General features: G+C 37.2%; 1 protein-coding gene across 2 annotated transcripts; it reads right to left on the bottom strand.

Annotated features, from left to right (window-relative positions):
* Window positions 1–565: 565 nt before the first annotated feature.
* Window positions 566–18,761, bottom strand: LOC121258873 (acetyl-CoA carboxylase 1-like). Of its 2 annotated transcripts, none has more exons than XM_041160403.1 (33): window positions 18,231–18,761; window positions 17,137–17,517; window positions 16,820–17,026; window positions 16,571–16,732; window positions 16,261–16,353; window positions 16,074–16,169; window positions 15,710–15,883; window positions 15,277–15,370; window positions 14,949–15,136; window positions 14,405–14,455; window positions 14,288–14,327; window positions 13,869–13,993; window positions 13,644–13,760; window positions 10,738–10,812; window positions 10,588–10,644; window positions 10,409–10,513; window positions 9,061–9,147; window positions 8,777–8,968; window positions 8,516–8,704; window positions 8,295–8,405; window positions 8,105–8,191; window positions 7,836–8,012; window positions 6,882–6,959; window positions 6,665–6,787; window positions 6,165–6,434; window positions 5,742–6,082; window positions 5,091–5,328; window positions 4,626–4,978; window positions 4,319–4,532; window positions 3,424–3,600; window positions 1,154–3,307; window positions 991–1,065; window positions 566–869 (listed from the first exon to the last, which is right to left on the bottom strand). In XM_041160403.1, the coding sequence occupies exons 2-32, from the start codon at window positions 17,509–17,511 to the stop codon at window positions 1,009–1,011; spliced, it is 6,807 nt and encodes a 2,268-aa protein (XP_041016337.1). In that variant the 5' UTR covers window positions 17,512–17,517; window positions 18,231–18,761; the 3' UTR covers window positions 566–869; window positions 991–1,008. The 2 variants fall into 2 exon arrangements, with proteins under 2 accessions (XP_041016337.1, XP_041016338.1); XM_041160404.1 differs by having other exon boundaries at window positions 17,137–17,512.
* Between the last annotated feature and the right edge of the window lie 1,750 nt (window positions 18,762–20,511).

Below are 20,511 nucleotides of genomic sequence, written 5' to 3'. Positions count from 1 at the left end.
ACATATTATTCTGTCATCTTCCAGATAAAAATAAAAAAGAAATGATAGTTGCAAGCAAGTACTGCGCAATTACTTTATAAAAAATAAATAAATAAGGAACCCATATGAAAATAATAATAATAATAATAATAATTTTTTAATAGTAGACCCTACTCCTTTTTAAGGCGACTGCAAGTAGCTTGCGAACTCCACAACTGTACGTAGCATTACTCAAAATAAAATTGAAACTCGGGAGATCTGAGAAAGAAACTGATTGGTAATGTCAACCAGAGCTTGCTTTTTGGGCACAAAACATATTGACGGAAGCTCTGCCCGAGTTCAGCCTCAACCAAAGAAAAACCAGTAAATGACCAAAGTTGATATAGCACCCAAACATTTTTCATGTTGCTCCAAAAATTCTTCTGAACTGGAATTTACAAGGAAAGAAGTGTGGCAGAGGTTGAGCCAAACATGGCCAAACCCAAATTGAGGGTTCCAAATCTTGAAAATTTCTGATTCCTAAACTTGTGTTAAGAATTAATGGCTCAAAGAAACAACCCACGTGTAATATGATGAGCGAGGGCAGTAACTAAGATTCTCGAGTGTCATTATTTTTCTCACGAGTCCTTAGTATTTGAAATGTAGAACAATGGATTGGATAATTACGAAGATATTTAAATATTAAGAAGCTAAGGCAGATCAGACATGCAGGAAACCAATTATACTGAACCTGCTAAGCTGATTCTCCTCTAGCTATAGGAATATATGCTTGGCTACGTTTAACAAAACAGACTAACAAAATTTACACTGCCAACAAATGAAACTGGTACCTAGAGCTCTGCCATCTTCGATTTGTGGTGAAGTTCCATACAGGCAACGAAATCGTTTACCTGTAGGGTAGGAAAGTAGCAGATGGATTCTAAAATCAAATAAAGGCTGACAATCAACACATCAAATAATCAAGATGTAACTGGGTTTGAAGCAGCAAAAGTGCAAGAACATAATAATCACCTGTAAAGCACAACTATTTTAACCAAGCACCTTGCGAAGTTCATCAACTAATTGTGCTCGAGTAGTTGCCTCCACCTGCATATCATTCAAACAATCACCTCAGGTTCTATATGATATATACGTGGATGCTTTGGAAATAAGAGACTTTTGTTTATTGGCTTACCTTGCTTAGAAGGGCAGCAAGACCTTGAGGTAGGGCTTGCAAATCTGAAATTGAATCGCCAATAATTGTTAATTGACGTGATACCCTCTGGACCCTTAGCAGCTTCAGTTTATCCTCATAATTACTTAGATCATCCTTCCATTTGAAGAAAGCTTCATCATTTACCCAAGCATCTTCTCTGCCTCCTGCAATATTAGAGTCCAAAAACCAGCTCTTGATCAAGTCCATTGCAGATTGATGTGACAGTTGGTTACCAGCAGCATCTGTTACAGTCTTGATCAGCGACTCTTCGGCAATTTTCCTATGCAATCTCCGGTAGAAGAAATAACGAGAATTAGCCCAGTCCACAACTTCTCTAATGACCCCTTTTGCAGCCATCCTTAGGGAAGTATCATGTAGTTCAGCAAATCTGGTGGCTATCTGGATGTACACAGGCAAAAGTTGCTTCTCACGGGCTCGTATCAGCTGCTGTAGAGATTCAACCAACCCATGAGCTCCACTGCTCCTGGCTTCCTGGATTTTTGCCTTCAGATTGATCAGCTGTTGATCAAGCCTACCCATGCACTCTAGCAGCTCCTTAGTTCTGAACTTGATCTCAATCATTCCTTCAGGTTCGAGGACATTACCTTTAGCTGTTCGGTCAGCATACATTTCAATGTGGTCCGAATTGATCCGACTGTCCACAACCACCCATGCCCCACCACGGAGCTCGCCCATCATTGGGATATATACAAAAACAGGCTGCTTGTATGTTCTAAGATTCTCAACAATGGTTGATCCAGCCTGAAGGATTCCTTCAAAAAGATCCCTCTGCCCGCCTGAAAAGCCTCTCCAGTTGGCAAGAATGAAAAGTGGGAGCTCTTCTCTGTTGAAATCCAACAATGCTTGGGCTGTCTTGGTTGCAGAATCAGGAAACCATACCTGCCCCGCCTGAGGGACAACTCTCTCATGCGAATCAAGCTGGCCTGGGTCTGCAGGGATAACTTGCATGACTGTCTGTGTCTCAACAGCAACTATCCCCACGGGGATTCCTCCAAGCTTCGCTCTTCCTGTAACAACTGTTCTTGCCCAGCCTTCTAGCGTCTCAACAAAGCTGCCCTTATCAAAAATACCTCCCATCCACTTTCCACTACTATCCAATGCACCACCAATGGCACCACGGGGATCGCACGAGTTTTCAGGGAGGTACTCAACAGATCTTTCCGGAGGATCTGAGGGATTAAGAATGGGAAGTGCACCACCTATATGGGGAGGGATATAACTAAGCCACTTCAAGATAGCTGATATCCCTTCAAGATCATCTGAAACTGTTAAATGAACAACCCCATTAGTTGCCATAATTTTAGGTCCGCCAAGTTGCATGTGGGAGCTGTATACTTCCCGGCCAAGAAGCTTGTTTAGTGCAGAGAAACCAGTTAAAATTATGGGCTGATCAAGCCTCTGTATGCACCGCATCCCAAGCCGAGCTAGATAAGCACCTATCCCAACAGTTCTGCCAGTCACATATGTTAAGGTAAACGTTTCCTTGTATGCCCTTGAATATGCGCCAGCAATGGCCCCACTGCCAGTTAAGTTCTCAACCCCCAGGCCATCCTCCTTTCCTACAATGGTATCTATAACCCATCTGGTTTCCCCATTTACCAGCTTTATTTCATGTGCTATTACAGATGATCCAATCCGAGCATAATCATGAGGGGTTAAATATACATACTGAAAACCACGCTCTGGGCTTGATTCATCAGACCAACCAACTTTAAAGCAGGCTTTGACTTCATCAGCTACCCCAATACGGGCACCAGAGTTTGCTGCCAAATAAATTAATGGGAGTTTCTTACTGCAAGCAAGATCAGTTACTGCAAGGAAGAATGCATCCTCTTTTGGGCCAAAAGAACCAGCTTTGAAGGTCACATCATTTGTTACCACTAGAATCGTCCTTCCAGAAGGGAATTCAGGAGTAGACAGTTCCATGAACCAGGCTACCATGCCAACATCATTGAATGCAGGTGGACGCTGCACAGGAACAAGAGGAGTACCCCAGGCACCTTCTTGGTCAGCAAATTTGAGCTCCATAACTTTTAGAAGATCTTTATCCTTGGGCCTCCTAGTGCCTGGATATGTGACTGCCCATGACTGCTCCAAGGCCGTCTCAAATGCCTACAGAAAAACATCTCCTCAGGTAAAAATTTAAACTGCATCTCTATGTATTTGCAATAAGGGGAGAGAGAGAGAGAGAGAGTGAAATCATAGCATATTCATAGCATAGTCCTCACCAGTGGAAAATCATAGCAATAAGTGGTGTTGCTTCTCCTGGCCAAAAGACGTTTCCTATCAAGAACTCCCAAAGACTGATATTGTGCATTGACCGGCACCCCATGCAGCAGACCCAAACCAGAGATTGAATGGTAGACCACTCTGTGTGTGCTGGTATCCTCTAGTTCCCGATATGTCTGAATATTGTATCAAACAATAATATAACGATAATTTAGAAAGAACCCAACCTAGATATTAATTTATAGTAGGAAAACACGTCAAGTTCCATTAAAGTTACTAACATTGCAAACTTTGTACCTCTCCTATATGGGTATTACTACACGAAATATTATTTCCTGGACCATTGACACTCAGGAAAGACCCAAACTACCATTAACTACCTTTTATACACATCACTAAATTCTGTCCCTCGTCTATCTTCATCTTTCATACTTGTCTTCAATTCATCCAAAAAAGTAAACGGATTGATTGCCAGAGCCTTTAGGACAGTCTTAAACCAGCTCTAGCATGACAAACATAAATTGAAAATGATGTACATCTGCACCATTCAGTTGATGATGAGACATCACCATTATACAATCTTAGAACATAGAAGACAACGTATTGGCATTTTCAAATTCTTGCTATTAGTGCCAACCCTAGATTTCTTCATTAATCACTTCTTAATAGTTTGTAGATAGTTGACAAATCAGCAAGACTAAATATCTATGTTCAATCCGAGTTTGACCTCTGATGCTAATTACTGACACCTGTATGGGTAATGGGCCAATCGCTAGTTTGCTTTCTAACAATCTTGCAAAACAAACCTTTGCATATTTTATGCTGAAAATGCGTGGCTGGGTGGAAACATTGTTTATTTAAAAAAAAAAAGTTATAACTAACAAATACACTTACATGTACAGTGCACGTATGACCGGTCACATTTGTTACCACAACCCGCCAAGCACCATTTGCCAGTCCGGAAGATGCCATCCAAAGCTTCACTTCCCACTCACAAACACCTAATCTATGCATTCTTACACCAACAGATGCATGAATTTCGTGTGCTAGTTCCTTCAAGATTGCCTCAACAGTACTCTCTTCCTCCTCAGCATCTATGTCAACCCTCCTGACAACCATATCTTATGGTAAGACCCCAGAAAGGAAACTCACTATCTTATGCTGAAAGAAAAACCACTGAAAAGAAAATAATCACAATTACTTTGAATAAGGCACAAGATCATCTATTTGTTGCTCCCGTACAATATAAAGGTACATATGAGCATGGTCAGATTTGACTGTAGTATTGTGTGTATTAAGTTCCAACTCCTCCATTGCGGCCATTAAGGACCTTAAAATGCTCCTTGAAGTAAAAGACATATTCCGTTGGCTCCGTGTTGTTTCAGCATCCAGCCGTTGATATGCTGTAAGCCCTTCATTTGATGTGGATTGTCTTACAAGCGTTCTGAGGAACATCCTTGGGATTGGTAGTGGCTTGTCAATAACGGTATACAAGTGCCATTGACGGTCCCGGGAAGGGGTATACTGTATATTGTCGTAACCTTTAAGCTTATCCTGCCCCAAGAAAAATGTTGATAATTTATCAGATGAAAGATGCTTGTGAAATTATGTCTTTTCACTTTCATTTTTAATCATATACAGAGGACTCAACCATATATCTACTAACCAGTTCCAGGTAAATAGACAAAGGAGGTTCCAGATGACGCAATAGAGGCTCCTCCTCATAATATAACTTTTCTCCTGACCAGTGAAAGGAGTGCCTCATTGGGGCTCGCCCTTCATCCCTCTGTATGATACAGCTTATTACTCCAACACCTGCAGCATGTAAGCTAGAGCCTAGTTCTTTCTCTTTAAGTATTTTTGCCAACTTGTTAATTCTCTCTTGAGCCTGGTCTTCGTCACCACTGTAAAGCATCAAATGATAACTCTGGTTTAGAAGGGGTGTTATTATAAATTAAGGTTCTGATCATTAGACTGACAATCTGAAACTTAAACAATCTGGCATACGTTTGATGTGGAGAAAGAAAGGGGAAGAATAAAGGGGGGTAGAGAAGGAAGAAATCATAGAAGAGAAGGAAAACCAAAAAAGAAAATAACTTGAAGCCATTTCTTGTTATCCAAGATGGGGATGTCCAGTGGTTGAGATTACATATAAATTCAATTCCAATAAAATGAGATTACATAAGATTTTTACTGAACTCATTAAAGCAAGCCGAAAAATCCTAAATAAACTTCCAGCTTCTATATGACATAAATAAATTGATTTTATCCTTTAACATAACATATTTTAATGTGAGTATAAAGGGTGCTACACTACCTATCCTGAAGTAAACTCATTTGATTGTTGATTCCAACCAACGCAATATGCATCATATTCCCAAAGCTAGCCGGTTCTACTGATCCATTTGGGACTGATTCGTGAAGGTTGTGGGTTGTTTCTCTCAGTGCAGCACTAATAATTGATGAAAGAAATTGAAGTGACTTAATAATGACCATGGCTCCCCATTTTCTCTCGCTGTGTTTCTCAACTAGTGGTTGTTCAGATAGTTGATCTTTGTTCCCATTTTTCCTCTCAATACGCTCTTCAAAAAACTCCCATGAAGCAATAAGACCAGATCTGTGCCACTGCATCCTTACGCTCCCCTTTACAAGATAGGGCTGATGACAGAGATAGAGTTAAGAAAACTAAATCATTAAAAAATTAAAAATAATCACAAAATTACGAGATCTTGAGTCACACCTGGTATAGCCTACGAACGTAAGTCTCCACAACCCGCCTTTGAAGGGTGTGATCACTGTGATCAAAGAGACCTACAAGGGCATCTTCAACTGCCAAAGGAGCACTCACAAGATCCTCCATTCTTTCATTAATGGCACTTTTCCTCTTGGGAGTATCCATACTTTCACCATCCTCAGTAAACATCTCTAATTCAGAAAGACTTCTAGCTATGCTGGAACGAAGTTCGCTCAATTTAGTTTGTTCCAGCAGTTGACTTGCCTTTAGTGCCGACTGCATAAATAAACTGGGTTTAAGGACTTTGTTTAGATGTTAATAATGAAATTACTTGAAAATGGAAATAAACACTGATCACCGCAAAATGACGAAAGGGTAACATAAATCAAGAGAAAACAACATATCGCAGAGTAAGAGTAATTGTTCACAATCTAATAGGTAAAAAACATAGAAAAAAATCTTGGAATTAACAATTAATGCTCGAGTAACTCTATGCAAAGGCCAACCTCAGAATAATTTGTATGGTTTAGTACAGAGAATCGGATTAGTATATCCCGGTATGGAGCAGGATTAGGGTAAACCAGCTGTTCCATGAGTAGCAGTATCAGCTTATTTTTACTCCTGATTCCCTGCAAGCAAAGAAATGCAGTCATATCACAAATATTTTTTGGGGAAAATTAAAATAGACAAGGACAAGCCAACTGAGTGTGTTATAATTAGTACCTGATGAGAAAGCACGATGTCCAAAACCTTCAAAAGATCTTTCTTATATTGAAGTCGAAGACGTTCAATTACATCAGCCTGGACAAGACATTTATAAAATAAACATTCATGTTTGTGCAATCATCCCAAAGTTCCTGAAACTTTTGGCTTTATGAGAATTAATTTTTAGTTTAAGGGTTATATGGCAAATTTATTAGGGGCAGAAAGTAAGGATCGAGGGAAAAACAACAGCAACAACAAGTGAAGAACGTTGAATAATTGTCTTCTAGAAGCCACCTTCTTAAAGTGCCCCAGATGTGGAGGTGGATGATCCACCATTTCCTCAGCCACCTCTTTCTATTTTTCTTTTTTTCTTTTTTTTTTTTTTTTCTTTTTTTTTCTTTTTTTTTTTCCATACCCCCTCTTTTCTTCTTCCTAATGGTCTTGAAAGCAACTTCATGATTGGAATTTTATGTTTTTTAATCTTTGAAACCCTTCTAAACTTGGATTAAGGCACAGTAGTTAAGTTTGTCTTGAAGTACAAGAGTGCAGTGAAATATACACACTGATGGAGTAATGCAAAAATAAAAATAAAAAACAAAAAGCTGGGAAGAAAATAAGGGAGGGAATTGACACACATAGAATTCTAAATGCACATTGAACAAGTTTTGGTAGTCTAGCATAAATGATAAGATGGATATAGCAATTTAGGGTTCTTTTTCAGGTATAGATGGAAAACCAGAATTCCATCAAAACAAAATTCATGTTGGGAAAAGATGTATAAGAAAGAAACTCTAGAAGAGTAGAGGAAGGAAACAATTACAAGCATCAAAATTCTAATCCATCAATTAAAGCCTGGAGCATTCATAGCAGGCCATATAAGATTGGCATTAGCAATCCCCAATATGCAGCAAAGATAAATGCACTATTGGGCCAACATAGAAAAACAATTTATGTTCCATGATGCAGACTTACCTGGATGTTGTCACTGAATAGTTCTTCAACTAACAAATATTCCTCAAAAAGTGACTGAACGATTACACGGGCATGACTCTCTCTTCCACCCTCATAGGACTTCACAAGACTCATCAATGGTTCAACAAGCCTTTCTTGGGCTCCCTTTTCTTTATCAGAACAGGAGGATAGATGGGCCTGCAGCAAAATAAGCATATAAATTTATTGTGTTGTAAGTTTGAGGAAAATAAAATTCGTTTAAAATGAGAAACTTGAAATAGGAAACTCACCTCAAGAACACGCTGTAATAATTTTGCTGGAAAATCAACATTTTGGGAGCTTGAAATCCCCTCGAACTCCTTATATCTTGAATCCAGCTGAAAATTATAGAAGAGTGAAGACAATTCAGATTGAAATATTATTTTAGAGTCACTAAGTGACCATAAAACTTTAGAGAAGATTTACAAGACATTTAATTACCTCATTCTTAAGATCTTTTGGGAGACGGTTTGCCAGAACCGCCAAGCACTCTTGCCATTGAAGGAAAGGTAGTTCAGGACTATCAAGGCAGTTGAGCAAGTTTTGCACCACCTGAGATGGTAAAACTTTTGATAAGACTGGTCTCCAGTCAAATTTAATAAGGTTCATAACATTGCTCAAAGCTCTTAAGTCATGAGGGGAATTGGTAATAGAGTACTTACTTCACCTATGTTGTGTTCATAGCCCGCAAGAATCATTTGGGCTGCGTTTAGACTTGCAGCACACCTCTGATGAACCTTTCCAGAAATTGCAGTTGGAGGCCCCAGAATTGGGAAGCTCCCATGGAAAGGTTCTGCTTTTCTTACAGCCGAGGGATCATCTAGGTCAAGCCTAGCTATAAGTTCACCAGCCTACAAAAAAATTTGACTTCTTAACATATGTCAAAATCAAATATTTCACGCCTAATGTTGAAGATAATGTACCTGCATTGCTTGACCTTCTGACATTTTGAAGTGGATAACACCAGAAGCCGGTGAAAGAAGAGGCATGCACATCTTCATAACCTCAACCTCTGCATATGGTGTGTCAGCATCAATATGACCACCATCAACAACCAGATACCTCAGTAGCTTGCATGGTGTCTCTGCTACTAACTTGGATGGATCGTGATCATTCTGAATACAACCAATTTTGACAACTAGTCTCATCAAGCCGGGGAAAGAGAAAAGAAAGGTAGGACATGAGGAAAGACGAAAATCGGGGCAACCTGAAGTAAGCAAGTCCGTCCATCAATGAGAAGGCGAGTTCCAGCTGCTTCTTCCTCTGCATATATAACATGACTGTTTCCATCCAACTGTAACAAAATTGACACTACCAGTCACAGTTACATACACAATTCATAAACAGTTAGCAAGCAACCACACTGATATTTTCGGATAATAATTTAAAGAGCCAAATTCTTAACCTGTAATGTTTATCTTCTTTCACCAAAGTATACTAGAATAACATAAAAGGTTCTAGGAACAATATCATAAGAGTTTCTGGATTTGCTAAGTATAAGAAACATACTTTTTCTTTTACGATATTAATGGGTTCACCCATGAACTTGATACTTAGTGCCACTCCTATACATAGTGATGAGTCTTTTCAAGTCAACATGGAATTTTCACTTATTGACACAAGAATGATAGATCTTTAAGTATGGTACTCCTATAGAAACCTTGTTGACAAAATCTATAAGTCAATCATAAAACCTGCAAAAGTGCTATTGTTTGACACCTAATTAACTTATCTTTCTAAAATGCATCAGAACAGACAGTAGCTAGCATCCACTCTGATGATTTACATGAAAGTGATCTTTCCGAATAGAAACTAATATTTACAACTAATCAAAAAATGAACAGAATCATATGAGCAATGAAACTTGAGAAAGATTTGTCATTTGTGGATGAGTTAGATTCACAGAAACTGACAAATGGCACGAACATTTTGTGCAAAAGCAACTGTGAATATAAATTTCAAAGCAAGTTATTAGGATCCACTCTAATGATTCACACAAGTTTAGACTAATATGTATGAGTAGTGATAGGGGTAAAAACCCATTCACAACTTATAGACAACTTTAAAATAATAATATTTTTTAAAAATTTAAACAAATCAAATCAAAAGTAAAAGTCAAAATAAAATTTTAAAAAATATTATTTTATTACATAGTTGTATACAAGTTGTTATTTAGTTGTCACTTCACCATTTCTCAATATGTATGTATCCACTATCACATAAATAAATACAAGCACTCACACAAGTGCAAACAAAGGCAAGCACACACACGTGTACTCAAACGCATGAGTGCACACATGCACGTTCATACGCATAGTACAGCCTGGATATTTGACATAATAACCACACACACAGTGACAGATACATGGTACAACTTTGATCGACAAAGTTTATAAGTTGTGACTATATTCAGAAATAATAAATGATAACAATTTACATACCTTATTGGCTTCATTTTTGCCTACCATATATATCATCTAAATATAAACAGCTAAAAGCAAGACTGCAACTATTAATATAGCAAAAACTACAAAAATTCTAGAGAAAAAACTTGCCTGCATTAATAAACCCCCATCACGTAGAGTATGTGTCTCTGCTTCAATCTCTGACTCATTCATTCTCAACCTATAGCTTCCGGGTCCCCTTTTAACCATGTCAATCTAGAAACAGTTTTCCATCAGGTTGGTGAAATAAGGAGCCCTTTATATTGAATTGACATCATTGGAATACATACCGTATATTTGCTTCCTTCAATGTTCAAGGACACTTGAGAGTGGACAAGTGATATATGCTGCAAGTATATGCAAACATTAACATGAAAAAGAATTAAATTAACAAGTCACCAAAATTAGGACCCAAAATAGGGTATTATTTATCTTAATACCTTGGGTGGGATTTGCCCCTTTTCAAGATAACCAACATAGTCTGAAACCACAGCCGCACTGCTAGCAGATGCTTTCTGAGTTGCACACGGTAGAAAATATAGGTGAGCTTATCCTATAACAAAACACCTCAAGAAAAGCAGAAAATAAAAAAGGAAATTAAGTGTGGTTATCCAAACTGGAAAATATAGCGTTAATGGAGGAAATTTCGTGGAGGCGGAAATCTAGGGTGCTGTGGTTGAAGGAAGGAGATCGGTGCACTAAATTCTTTCATCAAATGGCGAACTCTCATAGAAGAAATAATGTGATTGAGGTTCTTCGAGATGGGGACAGGCTTATCACAGATCAAGAAGACATTAAGGCTCACATGGTGAATTTTTATCAGCAGCTGTTTTCAGAAGATTTTTCTTGGAGACCAAAACTGGTCAGACATGGTTTCGAATCTATAGATCAGGTCGAAGCAGATTGGTTGGAGAGATAGTTTGAAGAAGAAGAAGTACTTAATGTGGTTAAAGGTATTGATAGGGATAAGGCTCTGGTCGGATGGATTCTCTTTGGCGTTTTTTCAACCATGCTGGGACATAGTTAGAGAAGATATTATGAAGGGAGTTTCATTCGTATATGAGGTTTGAGGAGAGTTTTAATGCGACTTTCATTGCACTTATTCCGAAAAAGGTAGGGGCTGTGGAGATGAGAGATTTTCGGCCTATTAGATTGGTGAATGGAGTGTATAAAATCATTTCTAAGGTGCTGGCCAACCGTTTGAGCAGGGTGATGGAGAGGATAATTTTAAAATCACAAAATGCCTTTGTGAGGGGAAGACAGATTTTACTCCGTTTTAATTGCAAATGAATGCTTGGAGATAGAATTAAAATAGAGAAAGCTGGTGTTTTAATCAAATTGGACATGGAAAATGCTTATGACCATGTGTGCTGGGATTTCCTTGATTATTTGCTGAGGAGATATGGTTTTGGTGATAAATGGTGTTCGTGGATGAAGCATTGTGTGTCGAATTCGAAATTTTCTATTTTCGTGAATGGAGAACCGGTTGGTTTCTTTAGTAGCTCACATGGTTTGAGGCAAGGTAATTCCATCTCCCCCTTTCTTTTTGTTATGATTATGGATGCCTTGAGTAGAATGATTGAGAAGGCCGTGGATTGTAATTTTCTGTCCAGCTTTGTGATGGGTAATGAGGTACGGAGTAGTTTAAAGGTCTCACACTTACTATTTGCTGATGATACTTTGATTTTTAGTGAGCCCGATTCTAACAATCTATGTGTTTTAAGAGCACTTTTCCTGTCTTTCGAAGCTGTTTCGGGGTAAAGAGTTAATTTATCAAAATCTGAAGTAGTTCCTGTGGGTTCTGTTCAGACTATTTCAGACTTGGCAAATATTATGGGTTGCAGAATTTCTTCACTCCCTATGAGGTACCTTGGGCTTCCTTTGGGGCTTCTTTTAAATCTGTTAGCATTTGGGATGGGGTGATTGAGAAAATGGAAAGGAGGTTAGCTGGTTGGAAAATGATCTACTTGTCTAAGGGGGGAAGATTAACTCTAATAAAAAGTATTTTGTCTAACCTTCCCACTTATTTCTTATCTATTTTTCCGTTGTCGGCAAGGGTTGAAAGAAGAATTGAGAGTTTATTTCGAAATTTTTATGGGGTGGTAAAGGAGTTGAAAAAACGTTCCATTTGGTTAGTTGGAAAGAAGGTTTGTCAACCGATTGATTGTGGTGGGTTGGGGATAAAAAATTTAAGATTGTTTAATAGAGCATTACTTGGGAAACGGCTTTGGAGATACCACTTGGAAAGTAATGCCTTGTGGAAAAATGTTAATTGATGTAAAATATGGTAATTTGTGGGGAGGTTGGTGTTCTAAAGATACAAGTGGTGTGAATGGGGTGAGTTTGTGGAAGTTCATTAGAAAAGGATGGGGTTTTTTTTTCAGATCATATTAGATTGAAGGTGGGAGATGGGAAGAGGATACTTTTCTGGCATGACTTGTGGTGTGGGGATTCTTCACTTAAGCTGGACTTTCTCTCTCTTTTCAGAATTGCAAGGGATCAAAATGCAGCTGTAGGAAAGTCTTTCTGTTGCATTGACAATAATATTCAGTGGAATGTTATCTTTATCAGGGATGTTAATGACTGGGAAGTGGATGGTGTTAAGGCTTTTCTGGAAAGACTTTATAGTTCAAAGTTGATGCTAGGCAGGAAGGAAAGCATGCTGTGGATTCTAGCAGGAAATTCTAAGTTCTCAGTCTCCTCTTTTTACAGAATATTAACCAGTCACAGGAGTTGTGAATTTCACTGGAAAAACACATGGAAAGTGAAAGTTCCTTCCAAGGTTGCTTTTTGCTGTTGGGTAGTATCCTTAGGCGAAGTGTTGACAACTGAAAATCTTAGAAGGAGAGGTATGTACATTGTTGATTGGTGTGTCATGTGCAAGAAGGATGGGGAATCTGTTAATCACCTCTTTCTTCACTGTGAAGTGGCCAGGTTCTTGTGGAATGAGGTTTTGAATCGGACTGATTTACTTAGGGTAATGCCCAAGGAAGTGGTGGATTTATTGGTAGGGTGGAAGGGTTTGAAGGGTAGCAAGAATGTTGTTCATATTTGGAAGATGATTCCTTCTTGTCTCATGTGGTGCCTATGGCTTGAAAGGAATGGGAGATGCTTCGAAGACAAAGAACGTTCATTGGGAGAACTTAGGGATTTTTTCTTTAGTACTTTGAGTTTGTGGGCTAAAGCTTTTGTAATGGAAGATAATTTCCAGAATCTGTTTTAGTTTTCCTTTCATTTTTGTAGAGTAGTAGGTATTTCCTTTGTATACGTCCTGTGTACTTGGGCTTATGCCTATTTTTTGGGAATAAAATATTTTATTACTTGTCAAAAAAGAAAGTGTGCTTACAAACAAAGCCCCTCCAACAACGGAGAGATACCAAGGTGGCCTTTCTGCTCTAACTCGCATGGCAATTCTGCTGTCCAACCAGCCAGTGTGGATTTTATTCTCTCTGTAATCTGAAGCCTGCACAACATTTGTACATTGTCAGTTTGTATTTGTATTTCTTTCTACCTCTGTTTTTTCCCTTTAGAAAATAGATAGGATTGGATAGTTAACAAGTGAGAGGTTTACATGCAAAAGATCAATTGTATAATCAACATTGGTACGAATCTCTCCTCGAATTTGGATCTCCTTCAGACCAAGCACCATATTTGCAATAGCTAGAGCTCTGGACTCTCCAAATGCGAAAACGTGTCCTGAGATAAGACACAAATGATATCTTAGTTGGTTATAAGTTGATTCGTTCCTAAATACAACAGTAATGAATCAAAATTAACACTGTTAAAAGATATCTAAGGAAACACTCATTTTGCAGGTATTTTCATAAGCCATAGAACAGCTTTTGCAACATAATGGCCTTAAAGGGGGAGGAATTGCTCATGCAGAGTGGAGAATCAGATGCTGAGTAATTTAAATTAATTAGGAGACACTTTTTATTATTTGCCCAATCCAAGTTATCAAATTTGCAGTATTCATTTCATAATACTTACCGAACTGAGAATCTGAGAATTCATGGATTCCTCCTCCAGACTGAAAATCAGGATGTCTAGCACAATTCAGTCTTCAACTTCAAAGTTAAGTCCAAATAAAATCAGACAATTAATTACCTTAACAGAGAAGTATGCCCACACATTTGGCTTGCTTTTAAAACTCAGCTCCTGCACAAAGTGTATAACTTCTTGATAAGTAATTTCATTTCACTAAAAAGATTAGAGGGGCACAATCCTAGTACACAGAAAGCATAAAAGAGAACCCCTATTCGGAACAAAGAGAAAAAAGATAAATTCAAGAAATCTGAAAAGCTAGATAAAGCAGACTGTCGTGAGCTGCTATCCGTTTACAAAGGGTGTTGAGGACGTTCTTTTTCAGTTCTACCACGAGGCCCTATCTTAAAAGGTTTGTGCATTTTTCTCCCTCCAAATGCATCACATTAAACATAAAGGAGCCAATCTTCACACTTACAAAATATTACCATGCCCCTACTGTTCTCTTCAGGCTACCAACAACTCTCTCACCCTTTTGGGCATAACCCAATCAACATTAAATTAAACACCATATATCTCTTGCTACACAGTAAAACTCATTAATATAGGTTTATAACATAAGAATAAGAAACACCAAAACTGAGACAGCTAATCCTTGTCGGCTAACCTGTACTTTCCCACTTGTAGGCTTAAAACCATCATCTGGGTCCTCACTTGTTACTCGAACAGCTACACAATGACCTTTTGGTCTTGTAGATTCTGCCTTATCAAAATCAAATGGGATGGCAAGAGTAGACGTTTTCCTCCAAGCATCATATCCTCCACCATATTCCATTCCATAAAATCGCCTGATCTCTAATCAAGGCACATAAACATGAAAGGTAAAACACTAAAAGTTGATGGTGAAGATAATGTTCTTTTTTTTTTTTTTTTTTTTTAACTTATCAAAAGGGAAAAAGAGATTAAAAAAACTATGAAATACAGTAAGATCATACCAGGAATCTGCCAGAGAGGGATGCCCATCCCAACTGCAATTTGAGCTGCTGGTAGATTGATTTCAGCTATCCACTCAGTGACAGGGTGCTCCACCTATATTGGGATTAATCCATAGAACATTATGCTGTGCTTGTTAATAACAGTCACCAGTACATCCTGCCTGTGCTTTAAACATCTAGCTGAAACTCTTACTATGTTAAGCAATTTAAATCTTTTGTCAGAGGTTCTTCCACCAAAGACTTTAAATTGTTTGCTAACTAACTGAAGGCACACGGTGCCTCTACATCTACTGCAGGTCCACACCTCAATGATCTTTTTCAGAATAGAACTCGAACAAACAAAATGAAAAGGAGCATAGAAAGAATTCATAAGAATGACAGCTAAATGAGCATTGCAAAGACTATAATTAAGGTTAAAGCAAATATCACATACCTGCAACCGAGGGTTGAGCTCTAAGAAATAGTAATCGCCAGAGTCCATACTGTAGAGATACTCAACTGTAGCTGCTCCAATATAATTTACACATTTAGCTAACCTTCTAGCTGCCTGCTCAAGCTTTTTTACTGTTTCTAAAGGAGCTACAGTAATTGGACCCTCCTCAATAATCTGTTCAACATAGATGTCCAAATTAGATCTCAAGGATGATGCCACACATGAGAAAAGTTAGGAGAAAGAATATGAAGAGAGACATAAATTAACAGCAATTCATAAAAATATAATGGTTGTAATAAGGAAAAAAAGAAAGCCATTTGCTACCGAATAAGCAAGTCTAAATTTACATAACGAATGAGCCTACCTTCTGATGCCGCCTCTGAACACTGCAATCGCGACTATGCAAAGCTGCAACATTTCCATACTGATCACAGAGTAACTGGACTTCTAAATGCCGGCTCTAATTACAAGTCACCAAATGGACTATCAGAATACAATCTAGAGTTTGGCATCTCTGGCCGGTAAAATCAAAATACAGTAGATGATCTAACCTGTGAAGCAACCTTCATTATGAATATGGGTGAGCCCGGAACTTCACCCTGTACTTGCTTGAATAATGCCCTAACTTCATCATCGTTATGAACCTAGAAAATTCATATGAACATATGATTTACTTTGTAAATAAGGCAAGTAGGCAGTCCAAGCAATCTCCTAGATATGATCCATGACTAACTGACTTTATTTATACCATTTTATTACATTCACCATGTCAATATAGTCCATATATTATGACAGAATATTAACTACAGAGGATTATATAGATTGTTAGAATGATGCAACATCGGCATGCCTGAAGCGAACCTTTCTTATGCCTTTACCACCACCACCCCAAGACGCCTTTATCATTGCAGGGTAACCAACAACTTGGCAACTTGCAATTGCTTCCTCTGTTGTATAAACACATGCTTCCCTGTATATTTCATCTGGAATTGTCACCAAGCAACTTTCTGGTGGGATTTTCACCTGGATCACAAATGTTTTTTATATTAGATGTATAATGACCTTGCACATAAATAATAGGGCTTCCGTACTAAAGAGACATATGTTTACATGGGAGCCACTCCATGCAAGGGTGGGCACTTCGGCTGCTTGAGCAATCAATGATGAACCAATCTTATCCCCCAATGCTGCCATAGATGTTGATGGAGGCCCAAGAAATATGATTCCCTTTGCATTCAATGCATCTGGTAGCTCAGGGTTCTCAGATGCATGGCCCCAACCAGGCCAAACTGCATCAACATGTGTTATCTCTGCCATCTGGGTAATGAAGAATTACAATTTATCAGGGAATAAATAAAAGGTTAATCAGTTCCAGAATTATTCAAATAATTGTAAGTATCAGGACGGCCAGGGTATATGAGTGACACCTCTACAATGAGCTGCACATTGGCATAGTTATTATTATTTGTCCCACCAGGAACTTCCACAAACTTATCGGCGATTCTTATATGCTCTGCATTTATTCTCATGTCCTCTGGAGTAGCCATGGCCACCAACAGGATTGCCTTCTCTGTGCCAAATGTTTCATAAGCCCATGTCCTAACACTACGCATAAACTTGACAGCAGCCATTCCATTGTTTGCAATTAAAATACTATGGATAGGCTTCTTTCCTCCAAGAGCATAGCAGAATTTGTCGACTTCAGATATTGTAGCAGGGCTCCTGATAGAAACTACCCCATTGATGTAACCGTTCCCATGCCCAGCACCAGCCATTGCGGGTATCCTTTGGGATTCAGACATGCTGCCCTGCCAGAGATTATATAAGCAACGGTTTAGGGGATTGAAAATTTAACAGACAAATTGAGTTTATCTAGCTCACTTTATTCTTCAAGAAACCTATGCAAGTAACTTTGAAGAACGTTCAAAAGCCACTCCAATCCTTACTAGGCATTCCATAATTGCCTTATTTTAAATATGGGCTAATTAACTAATACTAAACTACACGTTGCAAATGAATTAATCTAAGGAAATGCGTTAGTGAATGAAGACCGCGTTTGGTTGCAGATAATTGACTGATGTGGAGTGTTCCAACTGATTACTGTTTTAAGTAAAATGGAAATATTCCTGATTGCATCCGATCCAAATCCGTTGGTCCATGAATTGTACTATCCAGTTCCACTTTTCAGCAACCAAACACAACCTTAAGAGTACAGTTTTTCAGATGCAGTAATATTGCATAAATACCACTTGCAACGAAAAGAGCACTGCCCAAAAGATAAAGCACGTATTTCGAACCACCTAAAACCTCAAAAAGGTGCAAATTAGATTCCCAAATTCACGCCAAACCAAGTACCCACAAAAGTACAACCTCCAAGCCTTCCATAACCAATTCAAAACTCCAATTAACTATCTTTTCTGCCCGAAACATTAATATCAGAAAAGAAAAAAGCAAATACCCGAATCAGACAAAGACAATTCTTAGATACGAGTCCAAGGCAAAGAAGAAACGAATCACAGACCTTGGATAAGAGGAACAGAAGCTGGAATTCGAGGTTGCTGGGATCAAGTTGCTTCAAATTGCTTTCTGGGTATGAAGCATTGCGAACAAATACAAGCCAAGAATGAGTGGGTTTGTACGTTCATACGATGATCGGGGCAATAGTGATATAAATTAAAAGGAATGCAGAGAAAGAGAGGTAGGTTTGGTTTTGGACAGTACTGGGTGGGGATCGGAGGTCCTTTAAGCTATACCGAATTTAATGAAGAGCTGCACGTGGTACCTGCCCACTGCTACTGCCACAACGCTCCTTTCATTTCTTCTGGCTGTAGTAGTTCCCAGCTACCAACTCTAGTTAAACATGCACCTCTTCCTCAAAGTCTTGAATGTCTTAAAATCACCATTGGGGGCAAAAACCAAACCAAGCAAACACGAAATATTAAAAACCAGACATTACATCATGAATGAATCAATTTTCTAGGAGGTTGGCGTTCTCTTGACTGTGAGTTGGGTGGTGTTGTCGACCAACCCTTCGACGTATTAGACCAGTCACGTACCCAGCTCTATCCATCAAACTCAATTCCCTTTTTTTTTTTTTCTTAAAAAAAAAATAGCGTTGATTTGATAATAATAAACTTTTTTTACGAAAATTTTATCACTATTATTATTATCATGATTATTAAGTGGGCTCGAGAATTTATTCATGGATTGGGAATGTGTAGGTGGAGATTTGATTTGTAAAATAAGAAAATCAAATAAGAAAATAAGAATATTTATTTTGGCATGGGGTTGGGACTGGTTATAGTTGGGGGTTAGGTTCATCTATATGTCATCCTCACCTTTGTTATGGTCTATTTTTAAGCTCAATTCAATGAAAAAATAAAAAAATAAAAAAAAAAGAGATACCACAATAAACTGTTACACAACAGTCATACAAGATGGCTGAGATTGGATGATGTTAGGAGATGGTCCCTTTTTCTTTGGTCCATTTTAAAGTAATCATTTCATAAAATAGAGCATTAAATTTAGCCACCTTTACTGATATCATCGAGATTAGAGAAGGCAGGATGAGTTGTCTTTTCTTTTTTAAGATTAATATGCTGAATCTTCCACCATAGCTTCTGTTAGAGAATATAGTTCAAAATTATTAAATTCATTATTTTATAATAAAGAAATTATATTTATAATTTTAAAATATATAAATTTTAGGTATTCTTATTAAAAAAATGTAAATAAATACGAGACTTATAAGTGAGTTTTATTTTTTTAATAATAAATAATAAATAATAAATCCCAATATTTTTAAAAAAGAATATACAAAATTTATAGATTTTAAAACTGTATCCAGCATAATATTTTATAATATATTAGTTTATTTGTTATATGATCTGCCATGTGAGGTAATTAGTAAAGAATATAGTTCAAATAATTTAAATTCACTCTTCTCTTTTTGTTCAAATTTTTTAAATAAGTAATGATTAAAAGCAATCACTATTTTAGAAGTTTTGAATAGTCATTCGCCGTGCAGTTTATCCATTAACAATTTTTTTTTTTAATTTTCTTTATTTACAAATATTTTAGAAGTAGTGAAATGTTATTCATCATTTCTACACATTACACAACATATTTATTTTTATCTTTTATTTATTTTTTTACTTTTTTTTGGTTTATTCTTTTTAAACTAATTGTGTTCTTCTACTTATTATCCATACACTATATATTTTATTATCTATACACTATACATTTTGTACGAGAAAAAAATAAAAAATTATGTGTAATTTGTAATATAAAGATGATGAGTATAATTTAAAAAAAAATAAAAAAAAGGATAGGTGAAAGTTTGTTTAGCGTGCTGCAATCAACTTATTATATGATACCTCCATCAATTTTATCAGTTGATAAATATATTATGCAGTTCTTTAATTAGGGTAAAATATGTCCAATTCTAGCCGATGTTGGATATATTTTATAATCGAATCAGTAAATATCGGTTTTGAGATTTGAAACTAATATCGCACATGTTTCATCTCTAAATCGATACTTCTAGTTTTATCGGTTCCAAACTAGTTAGGTCCAGTTTTTTCTATATATTATATAGTATATAATAATATAGTGATAATATTATAATATATATTGTAATTATATTATAGATTATAGTGATTTATTAAAATATATAATATAGTGATATTATAGACTATAGTGATATATTATAATATATAATATAGTGATATATTATAATATAATATAATATGTATTGATATAGTATTAGTATAACTACTAATATAGTAGACTATGTGATAATA

The sequence above is a fragment of the Juglans microcarpa x Juglans regia genome, chromosome 3S (genome assembly GCF_004785595.1).
Source record: "Juglans microcarpa x Juglans regia isolate MS1-56 chromosome 3S, Jm3101_v1.0, whole genome shotgun sequence".
Classification (NCBI taxonomy): domain Eukaryota; kingdom Viridiplantae; phylum Streptophyta; class Magnoliopsida; order Fagales; family Juglandaceae; genus Juglans; species Juglans microcarpa x Juglans regia.
Note: the sequence above shows the minus strand (reverse complement) of the source record. Positions and strands in the feature narration are given on the sequence as shown.